This window comes from Mytilus edulis, chromosome 1 (genome assembly GCF_963676685.1).
Source record: "Mytilus edulis chromosome 1, xbMytEdul2.2, whole genome shotgun sequence".
Classification (NCBI taxonomy): domain Eukaryota; kingdom Metazoa; phylum Mollusca; class Bivalvia; order Mytilida; family Mytilidae; genus Mytilus; species Mytilus edulis.
The window spans coordinates 51,836,992-51,850,596 of record NC_092344.1 but is presented as its reverse complement, the minus strand read 5'-3'; the positions used below and the strand labels follow the sequence as shown (position 1 = coordinate 51,850,596).

General features: G+C 33.1%; 1 protein-coding gene across 5 annotated transcripts in view; it reads right to left on the bottom strand.

Annotated features, from left to right (window-relative positions):
- The window catches only part of LOC139484754 (E3 ubiquitin-protein ligase PDZRN3-like), a 130,716-nt gene extending 117,722 nt beyond the window's left edge, over nucleotides 1-12,994 (bottom strand). For 2 of the 5 annotated variants that reach the window (XM_071268678.1, XM_071268686.1), the window contains exons 1-2: nucleotides 11,988-12,994; nucleotides 6,477-6,557 (exon numbers count right to left, since the gene is read on the bottom strand). In XM_071268678.1, the coding sequence (XP_071124779.1) occupies nucleotides 6,477-6,557; nucleotides 11,988-12,677 (771 nt within the window). In that variant the 5' untranslated portion in view covers nucleotides 12,678-12,994. Of the gene's footprint in view, nucleotides 1-6,476; nucleotides 6,558-7,097; nucleotides 7,117-7,144; nucleotides 7,326-11,987 lie in introns of those variants that run through there. The other 3 variants (XM_071268702.1, XM_071268709.1, XM_071268720.1) reach the window with 3 other exon arrangements.
- Between the last annotated feature and the right edge of the window lie 611 nt (nucleotides 12,995-13,605).

Below are 13,605 nucleotides of genomic sequence, written 5' to 3'. Positions count from 1 at the left end.
GTTAATTCCCATAGTTCTTTAAAAGAAGATGTCTCAATCAAAACCTGTCTGTGACAGCAGTGACAGCAATGACAGCCGAAAAAATAAGCGATCATGAATAAAGTGCTCTGTTGAATGAGCATCAGGTGACCGCAAGCTTAATCAAACTGGCAAGTGCAGTATTGCGTTTTTTTACACGAAACCATTTGTCGGGAAAATAAATGAAATCTTAATCACATGACTCATTGTTATGAAGACTCCTCTTACCGTTTTCTAATTTTCACATTCATTTTTTTATCCTCTACCAAATCATCCTCATCAATTATAGAACATTATTGGCAATATCTGTTGCTTGATGAAAGTGATGAGCCACATTTACCCATATTAGATTTTTTCCTAGTAGCAAGTAAAACAATATGCTTTCCATTTAGTTGAAACATTACCATTAAATATGATTTTTTAATAACCATTTTTCCCACTTTGATATTTTAACAGCCTAACACCAATCACATAATAACAATTTTATCAGAAAGTTGTCTGATCCATCTTGATTGTTACTAAAGCTAATCAAAGAATCAAAAACAAAATTACAAAAATTCATAAATGAAATAGCTTTTTTTTTGCATAAAACACTCAGCAATAAAATAAAAGCAAAGCTTGGTCAACTAAAAGACTGATTTTGTCCAAATAGGAGACATATTTTGTCCAGATAAATTAATATGTTTTCATGCAGACTCCTTGTAAGCTATAAAATTAAATGTTCAATCCAAAGTGTCTTATCAAATATTTAAAAATATCGTGAACAATATAAGGCATAGATGCAACCATAGGATTATTGCTGTAAAACTTACATGGTTGCAGATTTTTCTGAGAGCACTTTATCTAGAGGATCCCTCATATTTAACAATTTCCAAAAATTGTAAAAAAAAAGAAGTTTCATGCAACCAAAGTGCTTTTCTAGATTAACCTTCATCAGGAAGCTCAAAGCCAAATATTTAAACCCCAAGAATGTATAAGAATCAAAACAGTTAAAGAGCTATATGACGAAAAAGGACCAAAAAATTAATAGCCAATCCATCTATGGTCAACTTTGCCTGAGGGTGATTGCCTTTTATTTTTAAGTGTTCTTTGTTCTTTAATTTCTCTGTTAAATTGAATGACAATCTGTCTAGGATTTAGATTATTTTTTATTATTAGAGGTCGACATTTAGGTTGCATTACTGATTAGACAGAAAGTTGATCTCTACATGTCTTCTCAGGTTTTAGAAAGTTGCTGGGTTGTTGTCTCTGTAATTCTTTCTATCTGAACGTTTACAATTAAAAGTCTACATAGTAGTTTCTGGTGAATACAATGCCATTACCATATACAGTTGTATTTCTTATTTAATATTAGAACTAACTTTTAAGTAACTAAATTTTAACAAATTTGACTAACTTTTTGGTCCAAAGTAAATGGGAAATTGCCAATAGCAGAAATATACAGTTTACATCAGTTTACACAGTCTCTACAATTGGATAAAACAAGACAAAAATATTCATTTTCCAAACTGCTATAAAATACAGTAAAAGCTTAAAAGTCTTGCCCTTCAAAGGAAAAATTAATCAAAAAGGCCAAGGCTATCTTGCATCAGGATCTAAAATAAAATAATAAAAACTTGTTTTTTTTACGATTCATTACCTATCTGAAGTTAATCTCCTTAGGTTTTCTTTACAGTAACTTCAGGTGAAAATCTGATATCCCAGTCTCTTTCAATTACCTTTTGGTTAAACTAATAATTTAGTCTTAAAATAATAGTTCTAATGTTCTGTACAAAAGGTTATCAGCCGTTTATCTTCTAAATAAGCAGGTGTTTTGTTATCCAACCATAAACACCCTGGTTTGATGAACCATTAAAAGCTTTATTGACTTCTCTAAATACGGGCTTGTTAGAATTATTTTCCTTCTGTGATCAAAGTACCTTGTCATTTACTTAGCTGAACTTAACAACTTACTTCTTAAGCATGCATAAATATACCACATTATCCGTTCTGGACAAATAACAAGAAAAGTGACATTTGACCTTGAAAAAAATCTTATAAATCTATTCAGAGAAAATTGTGTTTTTAAAAGATAAGTCGTCAACCGACTTCAGTTTAAGAATCAAAAAGTTTTGGTGATATTGTATTCTATCAAGACTGCCTGAGGACAGTATTTACCAGCAAAACTGCTATAACATGTATAAATAATGAAGTCATATATGTGTATTCAATTTTCCTTTTCTTTTATGTTTGCATCTATCATAACATACAGTCGTCCTGGGTAAAAAGTTTCAAAATCTTTTCAAACTGCCTCAGTGTTTTCAGGCAAAAATCTTTAAAAATCTAACTATTAACCCCCCTAGTTAAAACTAGAGAAAAGATACTATACTTGGTCATTATAGTTTGTTTATGGGCACATATCAAATAAAAATTTTACTTGGATCATTAGCTAGTTACTTTTTATGTAACAGTGCCCAATGTTTAAGAAAACAAAACTGAAAGTTAAACCAAGACAACAGAAGTCAATTGTGTTTGTTATAGTATTCAATACTGGCTATTTAAGTAATGAATCTGTCCTTTTAACACTATTCCTTACATTTCATTACACCATGTTTGTGATATGCATGAAAAACCCATCCAAATTTTGTCACATTCAGATGCAAAGGTAGAAGTTCAATATATATATTATATTTGCAACTATCCATTCAAATTGGAGTCATTGTAAATTATAATATCAAGTGTTGTGGATTATTTCATTTTTTTTGCATATCAAATGCTAAGAAGAAATTAATATAAATCACTGCCAATTACAGAGAAGAAAACAACAATACCATTTCACCAGCAATACATTTCAATTTCTGTCCCCAGCAATTACAAATTCATCAACTGGCAATTAGTGTCAGACAAAGGCCACCAATATTGAGTTCCACTGCAAAAGATGGTCCCATGAGTATTTGTTCTGTCCATTCTTGACCACTTCTGAATAAATGTCATCTGATGACCACTGAGTGGACTTGATGACCACATCTTTGACAGGGATACAAAATGTATTAAATTTCTGGAAATTGGTCAATGCAGACATTATGCAGTCCAACCAAAATTTGTCACCAGATGGAAATGAAATTAACAACATGCTAATCAAGGTCAAATCTGGTTTCCTTTTGAAGAGAAAACCTCTCAACTATCTGCAGAAATTAACAAAAGCAGATTCCAATCTACAATTGATTCTTGTTAATTTCTAGCATTGATGTAGCGATATGCAAAAATGATGAAAAACATGTCTAAACTGATGTGATAATATTCATGGGTAAAGAGGCAGTTTTACAGATATAGTAATTCCGAAAGCCTCAAATGTTTTTTTAATTTAACCAAATTTCTTTTGTTACTGTTCTTTGTTTGTGACACTTCAATAGGAATTCTTAACATAAAAATCTATACAGCTGCATCTGACATACAAATGTTTTATTTATAATTCCCCACCAAAATTTCTAGCATATTAAACCAAAACAAAATGTTTGGAGACAGATTTATATAAGTTTCTCTTAACTTGTTTCCTAATCCCAATTTTGAATTTCATTTAATATTGTCATACTTTATTGTTGTAATTTTTCCTTTATTTGATTTATGGGGTTTTAATGCCACTTTTAAGCATGGTTTTGGGGTTTTTTTCTTGGTGGCCAGTTTATATTGGTGGAGGAAACCAGTGTGCCCTGAGAAAACCAGTGACCTTCAATAGGAAAACTGGCAATTCCTAGTCAATTAAGATTGGAGTCAAGTGGACCCGCAGGAACGGAATTCAAACTCACAACCTCAGTGTTGACTAGCTAGTGATTACAGTAGTATCTATTTAGACCACTAATTTTTTTTGAAAGACAACTATATTTAAATAAAAACTAGATGTGTCAAAGTGACACGAATGGCCCCATCTCAAAAAGTTTTAAAATCTGCAATTTCAAAAACACATGTGGACTTAAACATGTTGGAAGTCTCACATATCAAAAATCAGCTCAAAATCTGGAGACGTGTAGAAAAATGTCCATATAACTGTGATATTCAACAATTTTCAAAGTTGTAAACTTTTTAATTTTGGCAAAAATTAGCGGAGCGGAACAAAGCTTAAACTTGATCTGTAACTCATCATGGTTAGCTCAGATACCAAAAATCAGCACATTTGCAAAAAAAAGTCTGTATAACTGTGATTTTCAACAATTTATCCAAGTCAATAGCCCTTAATTTCCTCAAAATTAGTCGACCAAAACAAGACTTAAACTTGATCTGTAACTCATCTTGGTTAACTCACATGCCAAAAATCATCACAATATCTGAAAGCATTTAGAAAAAAAGTCTGTATAACTGAGATTTTCAGCAATTTATCAAAGTCCAAAGCCCATAATTTCAGCAAAAATTAGCGGAGTGGAAAGAAACTTAAAATTGATCTGTAACTCATCATGGTTAACTCACACACCAAAAATCGCGCCAATATCTGAAGGCTTTTAGAAAAAAAATGGGTATAATGGTTTGTTGCAGAATGACGGATTGACGGAATTACGGAATTACAGAATGACGGAATTTCAGAATGACAGACAAGGGTAAAACTATATGGCACCGACATCTTCATTGTGGGGCCATTAATACTAAGATCACAAATGTTTGTTATTTTCAAACTTAAGCAAATGAGAATAACTTGATTTTGACATATTTTTACTAAAAAAGGGATAATATATTGTATTTGTTTTTTATAAAAGTAATGATGATTATTTTTGTACTTACAACTAAAATGTTGTCAACTTAACATACATAAATGTAATATTTGTTAGACTGAATTGTTGTAGATCATATATTAAAAAAAAGATTGAAAAATACCTTGTAAAATCTTGACATTAACACAATTATCAATAAAAAAGAAACGTATAATGTATATGTTTTCATAAAGAATTCTTTTGTCTTCCATAAAATGCAAAAACTTGTAAATTCCATTCAAATAATTGCTAAATCATGCTAAATCAATCTATTTATTTTTTTCCCTGATTTTCTTTTCACAATGAGACATTGTGTAAGAGCAGTAATTAAACAAATCAACTTAAAAAGATTTTATTCTTAACAGTTCCTTTGTTTGACAACATTTCCCTCTTTTCTAAATTGGTGTGCATGACGAAAAGAGGCTGCAGAAAAGAATCTTTCTTTTCATCTCTTCTCAACTTTTATTGGAACTTTTAAACTGGAAACTAGTGAAGATTTCTTTTTTCTCTAATTTATGTAAATTTTATTACAAGAATTATTGCTTCTAGCTTGGAAACATTTGCACTGAGTTTGACAGACAATAAAACAAACTTCTATTGTCAAGAAACCATTGGGCCACAAGAGAATTGAACAGAAGACGCAAAAACTATAATGACGTTTAACTTTTCTAATTGAATTACATGAATTTGAATGCATACCATGGATTTTCAAAATGTCTTCTACAATATTGTTGAGAGATCTTGACACATTTCCTGTGAAATAAGGGTTTATTTATGAAGCAAGAAACAAGCTATGGGGAGAATTAAGTGAAGCTACACAAAGCTTTTAGCACATGAGGGCTAAGTCTTTCTCTTTTTTTGCAGCATTCTTTTCAACTTATACAACATGATGCATACTGTTCTGACTCTGACATTGAATATGATTCTTTCTTTTATATTAAATATATAAATAAGAAAGTATTACAGTAGATACTGAGATTTACAAAGAAGATAAGAAGGTAATAAAATTAACGGTACCAATTTTCTTGCACCAGATGCGCATTTCGACAATACATGTCTCTTCAGTGATGCTCGTTGCCAAAATATTTGAAACCCAAAGCTTATATAAAAGATGAAGAGCTATAATCCAAAAGGTCCAAAAAGTATAACCAAATCTGTGAAAGGAATCAGAGCTTTGCATGAGGGAGATACATTCCTTAATTTATAATAATTTATCATTTTGTAACAGCAAATTTTAATAACACAAAAAATCCGTATTTTCATGCCAGTACCGAAGTACTGGCTACTGGGCAGGTGATACCCTCGGGGACTAATAGTCCACCAGCAGAGGCATCGACCCAGTGGTAGTAATAAAATTAACGGTACCAATTTTTTTGCACCAGATGTGCATTTCGACAATACATGTCTCTTCAGTGATGCTTTTTAAAATTTTAAATAGAAAAAAAAGACTATCAAATGTTTCATTGTAACTTAATATGGCTCTGCTATACCGTTTGCAGGCCATAGAAAAGCTTAGATGTAAAATAACACAATAACATTGCCTCCACCATGAATAGCAAGTATGAACTGAAGAGGAATACACACTTTGCATCCTCTTGTAATATTGACACCAAGTGTGTTATCACTCCTTATGTGTGAACCAAAAAGAAATACTTATTTGCATCACTCAGTAATATTGACACCTAGTCAGGCTAGTGTGTTATCATCTCTCCTAAGTGTGAACCTAAGTAAAATACTAACTTTACATCCTCCAGTTATATTGACACCAAGTGTGTTATCATCTCTCTTTAAGTGAAACTTTATTCTCTGCTGTTCGTCATTCTATAAAACAAAATAAAAAGTAATGCCATTAAATAAAGATCCCTGGAATACAAGCTTAATGACTAACCCATATGGACTTACAACAGGTTACAACCAAATGGGGAACTGTTCCCCGAATAAGTAACAGAGTTATGTTATAACAGAGTGTGCACTTACATAAGCAATGGGACAGGTGTTACAGGTGGAGCAGAATCTGCTTACCCTTCCAGAGCACCAGAGATCACCCCTCGTTTTTGGTAGTTTTCTCTGTTGTTGGTCTTTTACTGTACTTTAATACCAGGTTTAATCCACCATTTTGTAATTAAAATGCCTGTACCACGTCAGGTTTTGACAGTTGTTATTCATTCGTTTGATGTGTTCAGAGACATATGTATGTCTCTGATGTGTTTGAGCAGTTTTTGATTACGGACTTTTCGTTTTGATTTGATTTTGATTTGATTTTTGGTGGTTTGAAGCCACTTTTAAGCATCGCATTTTAGACTATTGCGTGGCGGCCAGTTTTGATTGATGGAGGAAGCCGAAGTGCCCGGAGAAAACCACCTTTCCGTTTTTCCTCGGAGTTCAGTGAGTTTTGCGAATAAATTTACTTTTAGACTATTGTTGTTATACTCATGAGTGATGCTACAAAATTTTGTCGTGAAATTGGCAAACTATTCTTTTCATCCAGAACATAGAAAGCATCATGTTTTTAAGATCTGGATGGTTTATCTGTGTCAGTATCATCCCTGTATCGTTTCGTCGTACGAGACTTCGCTTTGCACGAGGTGCACTCGACCGGACACTTTAGCCAAAGACACTTTCGGCACCTTCTTGAAATCATATTTCGTTCGCCACCCGTTCGGGAAATTTCGGAAATAAGACACTCAGATCTATATCATAAGTACTTCGTTCTATATGGGGTTTTTCTGTACAGTTGGCATGCTCCATTAGTTTGATTTAGTTTAAATATATTTTATTTCCCGAATTTAAGCAAATAGAATTTGACACATTAGCCCTAGTTTTAGTTTGAAAATATGTCCATGACAAATGGATAACTTAAGAAAATAAACAAAACTTGATTATGTAAGAAAAACTAAACCTTAAGTTTTTCTAAATCTAACCATTTATCAGGAATGCTAAAATGCCTAACTTGAAATGCTGTGTAAATAAGTTGAAACGTTAAACGCTGGTTTAACTGAAACTTCTAAAAATAGTCACATTAATATTGTTTCAGCGGCCGCCCTTGATTTGATATCAAAACTATTATATTATATAGTAGTCCCACTTTTTCATGTGCAAAATCACACAAGTACCTTCAAAAGGCACCGTGCATCGGCCAACAGGGACCACCAATATAAAGCTGCACATAAAATACACGGGAGGTATAGAATGGTATAAAAAAATAGGAGTATTTAAAGACCACCGTCTAAAAGATTTAGTGGCTTTTTTGGTTTTGTATTATTTATGTGATCTGACGGCACCAATCTCCCCCTCATGAGATTCTTCCTTTAGCAAAATCAAAGCTACAAGACAATTGTTTAAATCTTCTTTTAATTGATAAAAGTTGTCTATTTCTACAATTCGTAACTGTTAAACTTCGGCCTTGTATATACGCTTTGTTCAGTGAGCAATCATGCAATTATGCCAACTGACGAGGGTTTTGCATGTAGGACAATCATGATTATTGCGTTTATTGTAAATTCTAATATGACGTTATTCTTTCGCTTTATGAATAAACCCATGCTCTAAATCCAATTTTTTTTGGCACATGCGTGTGTTGACTACTGTTGAATAATGAATTTTATAAAATTGGCAAGCATTTAATATATTTTACTAACTCAAAACACTTCCTAACTCTTAAATAATGCACATGTTGTTACTAATTCATTTATTATGACTGTAATGTGTTCCGAAATTGACATATTTGACCTAGATATGACAACCGTTCATGCTGGCTGTTCAAAAACTCATCCCTCTGAAAAATCACAGTGCCAGCTGTTTGTTTCTTTACAAACAAAAAAGGAAGATTCATGGAAGAGCCTACACAATCACTTTAAATTTACCCTTATACACATCGGACATAGAAATTACCTTAATTGTTCTAATCAGAATCGAAGTAATTGATGCAAGCTTTACTGTATTGTAGTTTTAACATGGGTAGGCATTATATTCGTGTTATTTTAGCCCTAAAAAATAATCACGAATATAATGCCTACCCATGTCAAAACTACAATAAAGTATAGCTTGCATCAATTATTTCTTAAGTATACCCAAACGATTATACCTATTCATCGATAACATGCAAATGTTAAGTCCCATGCCAGTCTGCTTCATAAACATTTCTATATCTTATTTTCTGGACTTCAAACACTAAAAATAGCATATATTTAGAATCACATTGGCACAAAAAAATCTTTTCACTAGTTTTAGTGTTTATTTTAATGTGTGATTAGCGAGAAAATGTTTCCTTTTGAAACTTATTCATCTCTAAATAACAACTCAATACCAACATAATATATTTGTCAGATATTCAAATTTAAAGCCATTCAATAGCGTAAAACGTGGCCAATAAACATTCACTTTTGATAAAAAGGTCATTTACAGTAATTGTGATGTCTTTTGTAAATAAATGTTAAGACCTCCTGGGTTGAAAGTTCTTGGAGGAGCGTTGCAAATATATGCGCAAATTATGCATGATCTAATAGGGATTGACTGCAGGGACCGATCATAAAGGTGGGAGCATGAACATATTTTTCATCAGAAAAAATACTCCGTAAACACACTTGGTTTTTTTATATTAGGGAGCAGTTTAATCCTGAACATTCAATTTATTATAGATTCAGCAGTGGCGGATCCAGAAATTTGCATAAGTGGGGGCCCACTGACTGACCTAAAAGGGGGCCCGCTCCAGTCACGCTTCAATGATTCCCTATATAAGCAACCAATTTTTTTCCAAAAAAGGGGGGGCGAGACCCCTGCCCCCCCCTAAATCCGCCTCTGGATTGTATTCGACTGAAGATATAGTACGCAACTTCATATGAACGCAATGATAAGCTAATCATAAAAAAATGAATGATAACTAACAATAGAATAAGAAGATAAACAATGGAGTTGCAGAATATTTCATGGGAAATTTAAAAAATGAAACAAAGAAACAAAAAACTCATTAACACTCTGCTTTACATATCTCAGGTAACAGCTGGCTTGGCCACGAAGTCATCAAATAATTTGAAGAACATGTATATATATTTTTTCTTCTCTACAAACCAAAGGACACATAACCGATAAGATCTCCCAGTGGGGAGAAGTTGCATTCCATCCATCTTTGTGTGTTAATATGGTGTAAGACAGCTAGACAAAGAGCTTTTTCCTCTTTTTTTCATGCAGCATGCCAGTCAGACCGCTGAAGGGTCGGCGTTGCAACTCTTTTGTATACAAACCCAAAGTAGTAAAAATATAGATTACGTGATTTGTTACAATCAAGATGACAAAGATACCAATGATAAAAAATCTATTGAGTAGATCGTTGCATCCCACACAGGGTAAATTTCAAATTGATGAGTTTTGGCACGCTGTTGGGTTAACTTTACTTCTTAATGTATTTTGAAACAATAATAGTCTTCCTATGGGTGCGCCATGCAGTCCCGGGGAATCTTTGTTTCAAAGGTTGATAAGATCGTCTATTAGCATTTAAAAATGATTGAGTATTTATCAAATTAAAAAAAAATGTACATTTCGAATATTTAACGGTAAATCTAGTTGAAATAGACACGTCAAAACCAAGTTTAAGTGTTTGAAATGTATCCTTTTGTCAATATGATTCACAAGCTAAAGAAAAAAATAGACCCACATTTCAGTTACATTGTGAAAAGTAGACCTTTTGTCCGTCATCGATACAGAGCTAACCACAACACTGTAATCGCGTGTTGTTATATAGTTTTAGAAATATGTTACATACATATTTTGCATTATTTTCAAATCACCGAGACTGGACAGGCCTATATCATTTAACTTTCACATGACATAGATAAAGCTGGCTCATTTCTTTCAATCATTTTATTAATGTAAATCATGAAGTTTTTACATACATGTTTCCGAATGCCATATACATGTACTAGAACTTCATGTTACATTGTAATAAAAGTAAACCATTATAGGTCAAGGTACGGCCTTCAACACTGAGCCTTGGCTCACACCGAACAGCAAGCTATAAAGGGGCCCAAAATAATAGTAATGTAAAAACATTCAATCGGGAAAACCAACTCATGACTGTTTGAAATATAAATCATGAAGTATTTGCTGATGAACAATTAGCAAACAATTTCAAACGCACCAATGCAATTTCACAACATGTTTAATTTGTTTATTTGAAAGAACCATAACTTTGGGTAAATTATGCGGTATATAAAAAGAGGTTTCTTATGAATTTTAAATCCCAAAGACGTTTTTGATTCTTATTTTAGACTTATTTTGGACCAAAAAAAACATATTTATTATGATTCTTATGTCCAGCACAATTTCATCAGCGAAAACTGAAGAAGACGTTAGGAAGAATTTGATAGGTTGGTTGAATATTCAAATTGCCTATAACCATAGTCTGGGATTACGACGTCCAATGGGTCTGTTTGTTTTCACTATTAGGGCCTCATATCTCGAACAAATACAAAACGCGCTATTGTATAAGTAGTAGCACGTATTTTTTTTACTACATGTGTTACAAGAATAAGTTGTTTTAAATTAGAATATGTATTATGACCTTTGGAATCAATTAATTTTTACATAAATACTTCAAAGAGAAATGTCAGAGGTGACGTAGTCACAGCTGTATGATTGAATATAAATTCAAATCAAGTTTCGATTTACATCCACGTAAGCCATGCAATAGCCTTTTTATCAAACGAACAATTAACGCATTGGCATGTTCGTTTGTTTGTTGCTTTTTTTTCTTCTAAAGCTATATGTAGGTCACAGATTTTTTTTTTATCGTGGCAAGACGGATCAACCGTCTATAGTCCTATACATAATTGTGTGTGATATGCGACACCTGCCGTATGTATCAAGATAGAGGTACTCTAGTAAAAGACCAAATTACCCAAACACCACCACTACAAAAAAGGGCAATTAAGATTAAAAAGGAGAAGCTACAAATGGAACGACAACATGTCAACGCTTCAACTAAACTCATCGTAGATACCAGGATTGTCATTTTGTATTTGCGCCAGACTCGCGTTTCAACTACAAAAACCCATCAGTGACGTTAAAATCCAAAATAGTTAAAAAGGCCAAATAGAGCACGAAGTTGAAGAGCATTGGGAATTCCTCAAAGTGTCAAATAAAGTAATTGCCGTAAACACATGCATAGGTTTACGCATGTTTTTTTTCCCGAATGCCTAGAAAAAAATAATTCTTAGTATTTTGACATAACTAGCAGCAACCCACCAGTAAACCTACCATGAAATTGTTATCGGCTGACATCCTCTGGCACAGGATCATTTTCTTCCTAAAGTTTATTGCCTGTAATTTCAGTTCTCCGTGTAAACTTGCAATCTGGTTTATAAAGCAGTTTTCTTTTTTGTTAAACTGGATGGTCATGTTATTCAGTCCTATTTCCATATTGTTTAGCTGATTTTCGTATATTGCAATCTGTGATGTCAGAGCTGTTACGCAGTCATGGGTCTCCTGTAGCTCTTGGAGCAAGGGCAGCCCGCAACCTTTAGAGCATATAAAAGCATCACGAAACGGACACTTAGTAGATTTGTGCGTTTCAAGTTCTCTGCTGCGAAGAACAGTATCACAACCCAAGTTCGAACATTTGACAGGTCTGAATTCGCAGTGCTTACCATGTAATTCTGAATCCAGAAGTCGAACTATTTTAGTACATCCTTGAGTCCTGAATTCACAACGTACAGTTGAGTTTAAAATGAAATCTCTCAAATAAAGTTCATTTTCCAATTCACAAGTTTGAATAGTCTGATAGCATAAAGGGCAGTTTTTATGCTGTACAACCCAGGGTAAAATGCAACCCGAACAAAACAAATGTCCACACGGAGTTTTAATAGGATTGTCTAACACGAGGTTGCACAGCAAACACCTCTTATCCTTCTCAACCCCTGGTACAAATTTTCCTGTCTCAAATCCCATAGTTTATGTTTTTCTGTAATCCATAATTTACATTTAAACCATTTAAGGTTTACCACATGTTGTAATGTTGACTTTAATGTTTACTAACTAACGGTAACTTTAACGTACCTGACCCCACTCGAAGTATGATCAATCAGTCGTTGGGACGTTCCGCTCGAGTAGAGACTTTTACGAGTAAACACGACTTTTTAAGACGCATAACATTCAAGTTTTTTTTACATTGCTTTCTTGGATTTGTATGCTGATGTTCTTTTTATATCAACAACGCAATCAAATAAAACGTTGCGGCAAATCATATCCTAACTTAATTTTATACAGTCCTCTGAGAAATCGATTAAGGTTGTAGCCTTCATTCAATAAGAATTTGATCTTAAAATCAAAGCATAACATAAGGATCAACCAGTGTTGACATATTGAGTAATGCCTCAAACTATTTTACTTTTAATTCTAATTTTGCAAGCATAAATAAACGTGCTAACTTGAATTTTAGTCAAATTATATACTTTCCAGTACACAATAGAAAAAGTAAAATGTTCTACTTGATACAAAAAAGGTAATAGCGCTTCATGCTTCATATTTTGTACAACATGCTTTCAGATCACTAAATAAAGTCTTCAACTATGCCTATTTCTAACAGATATAGGAGGGGTTGTGTGGGACCTTATTATTATTCTTCTTTCTTTCTCAAATACAAAACTGTTCGTTAGTCGTTACTGAACAAAACATCTATAGGTGAAAAATAGAAGAATTAGCGCTTGTGTATAACTCAGAGATTATCTCTCTCTTGACGCCGATTTCTAGTAAATTGCATCCTTTATAGAACCTATTTGGTCAGTTATTAGATTATATATAGTCAGTATATACTTTTAACTTGCTGGAGTCGGCATAATATCAGATACATTGTAGGCCCCCGACGGTCAGTGCTATC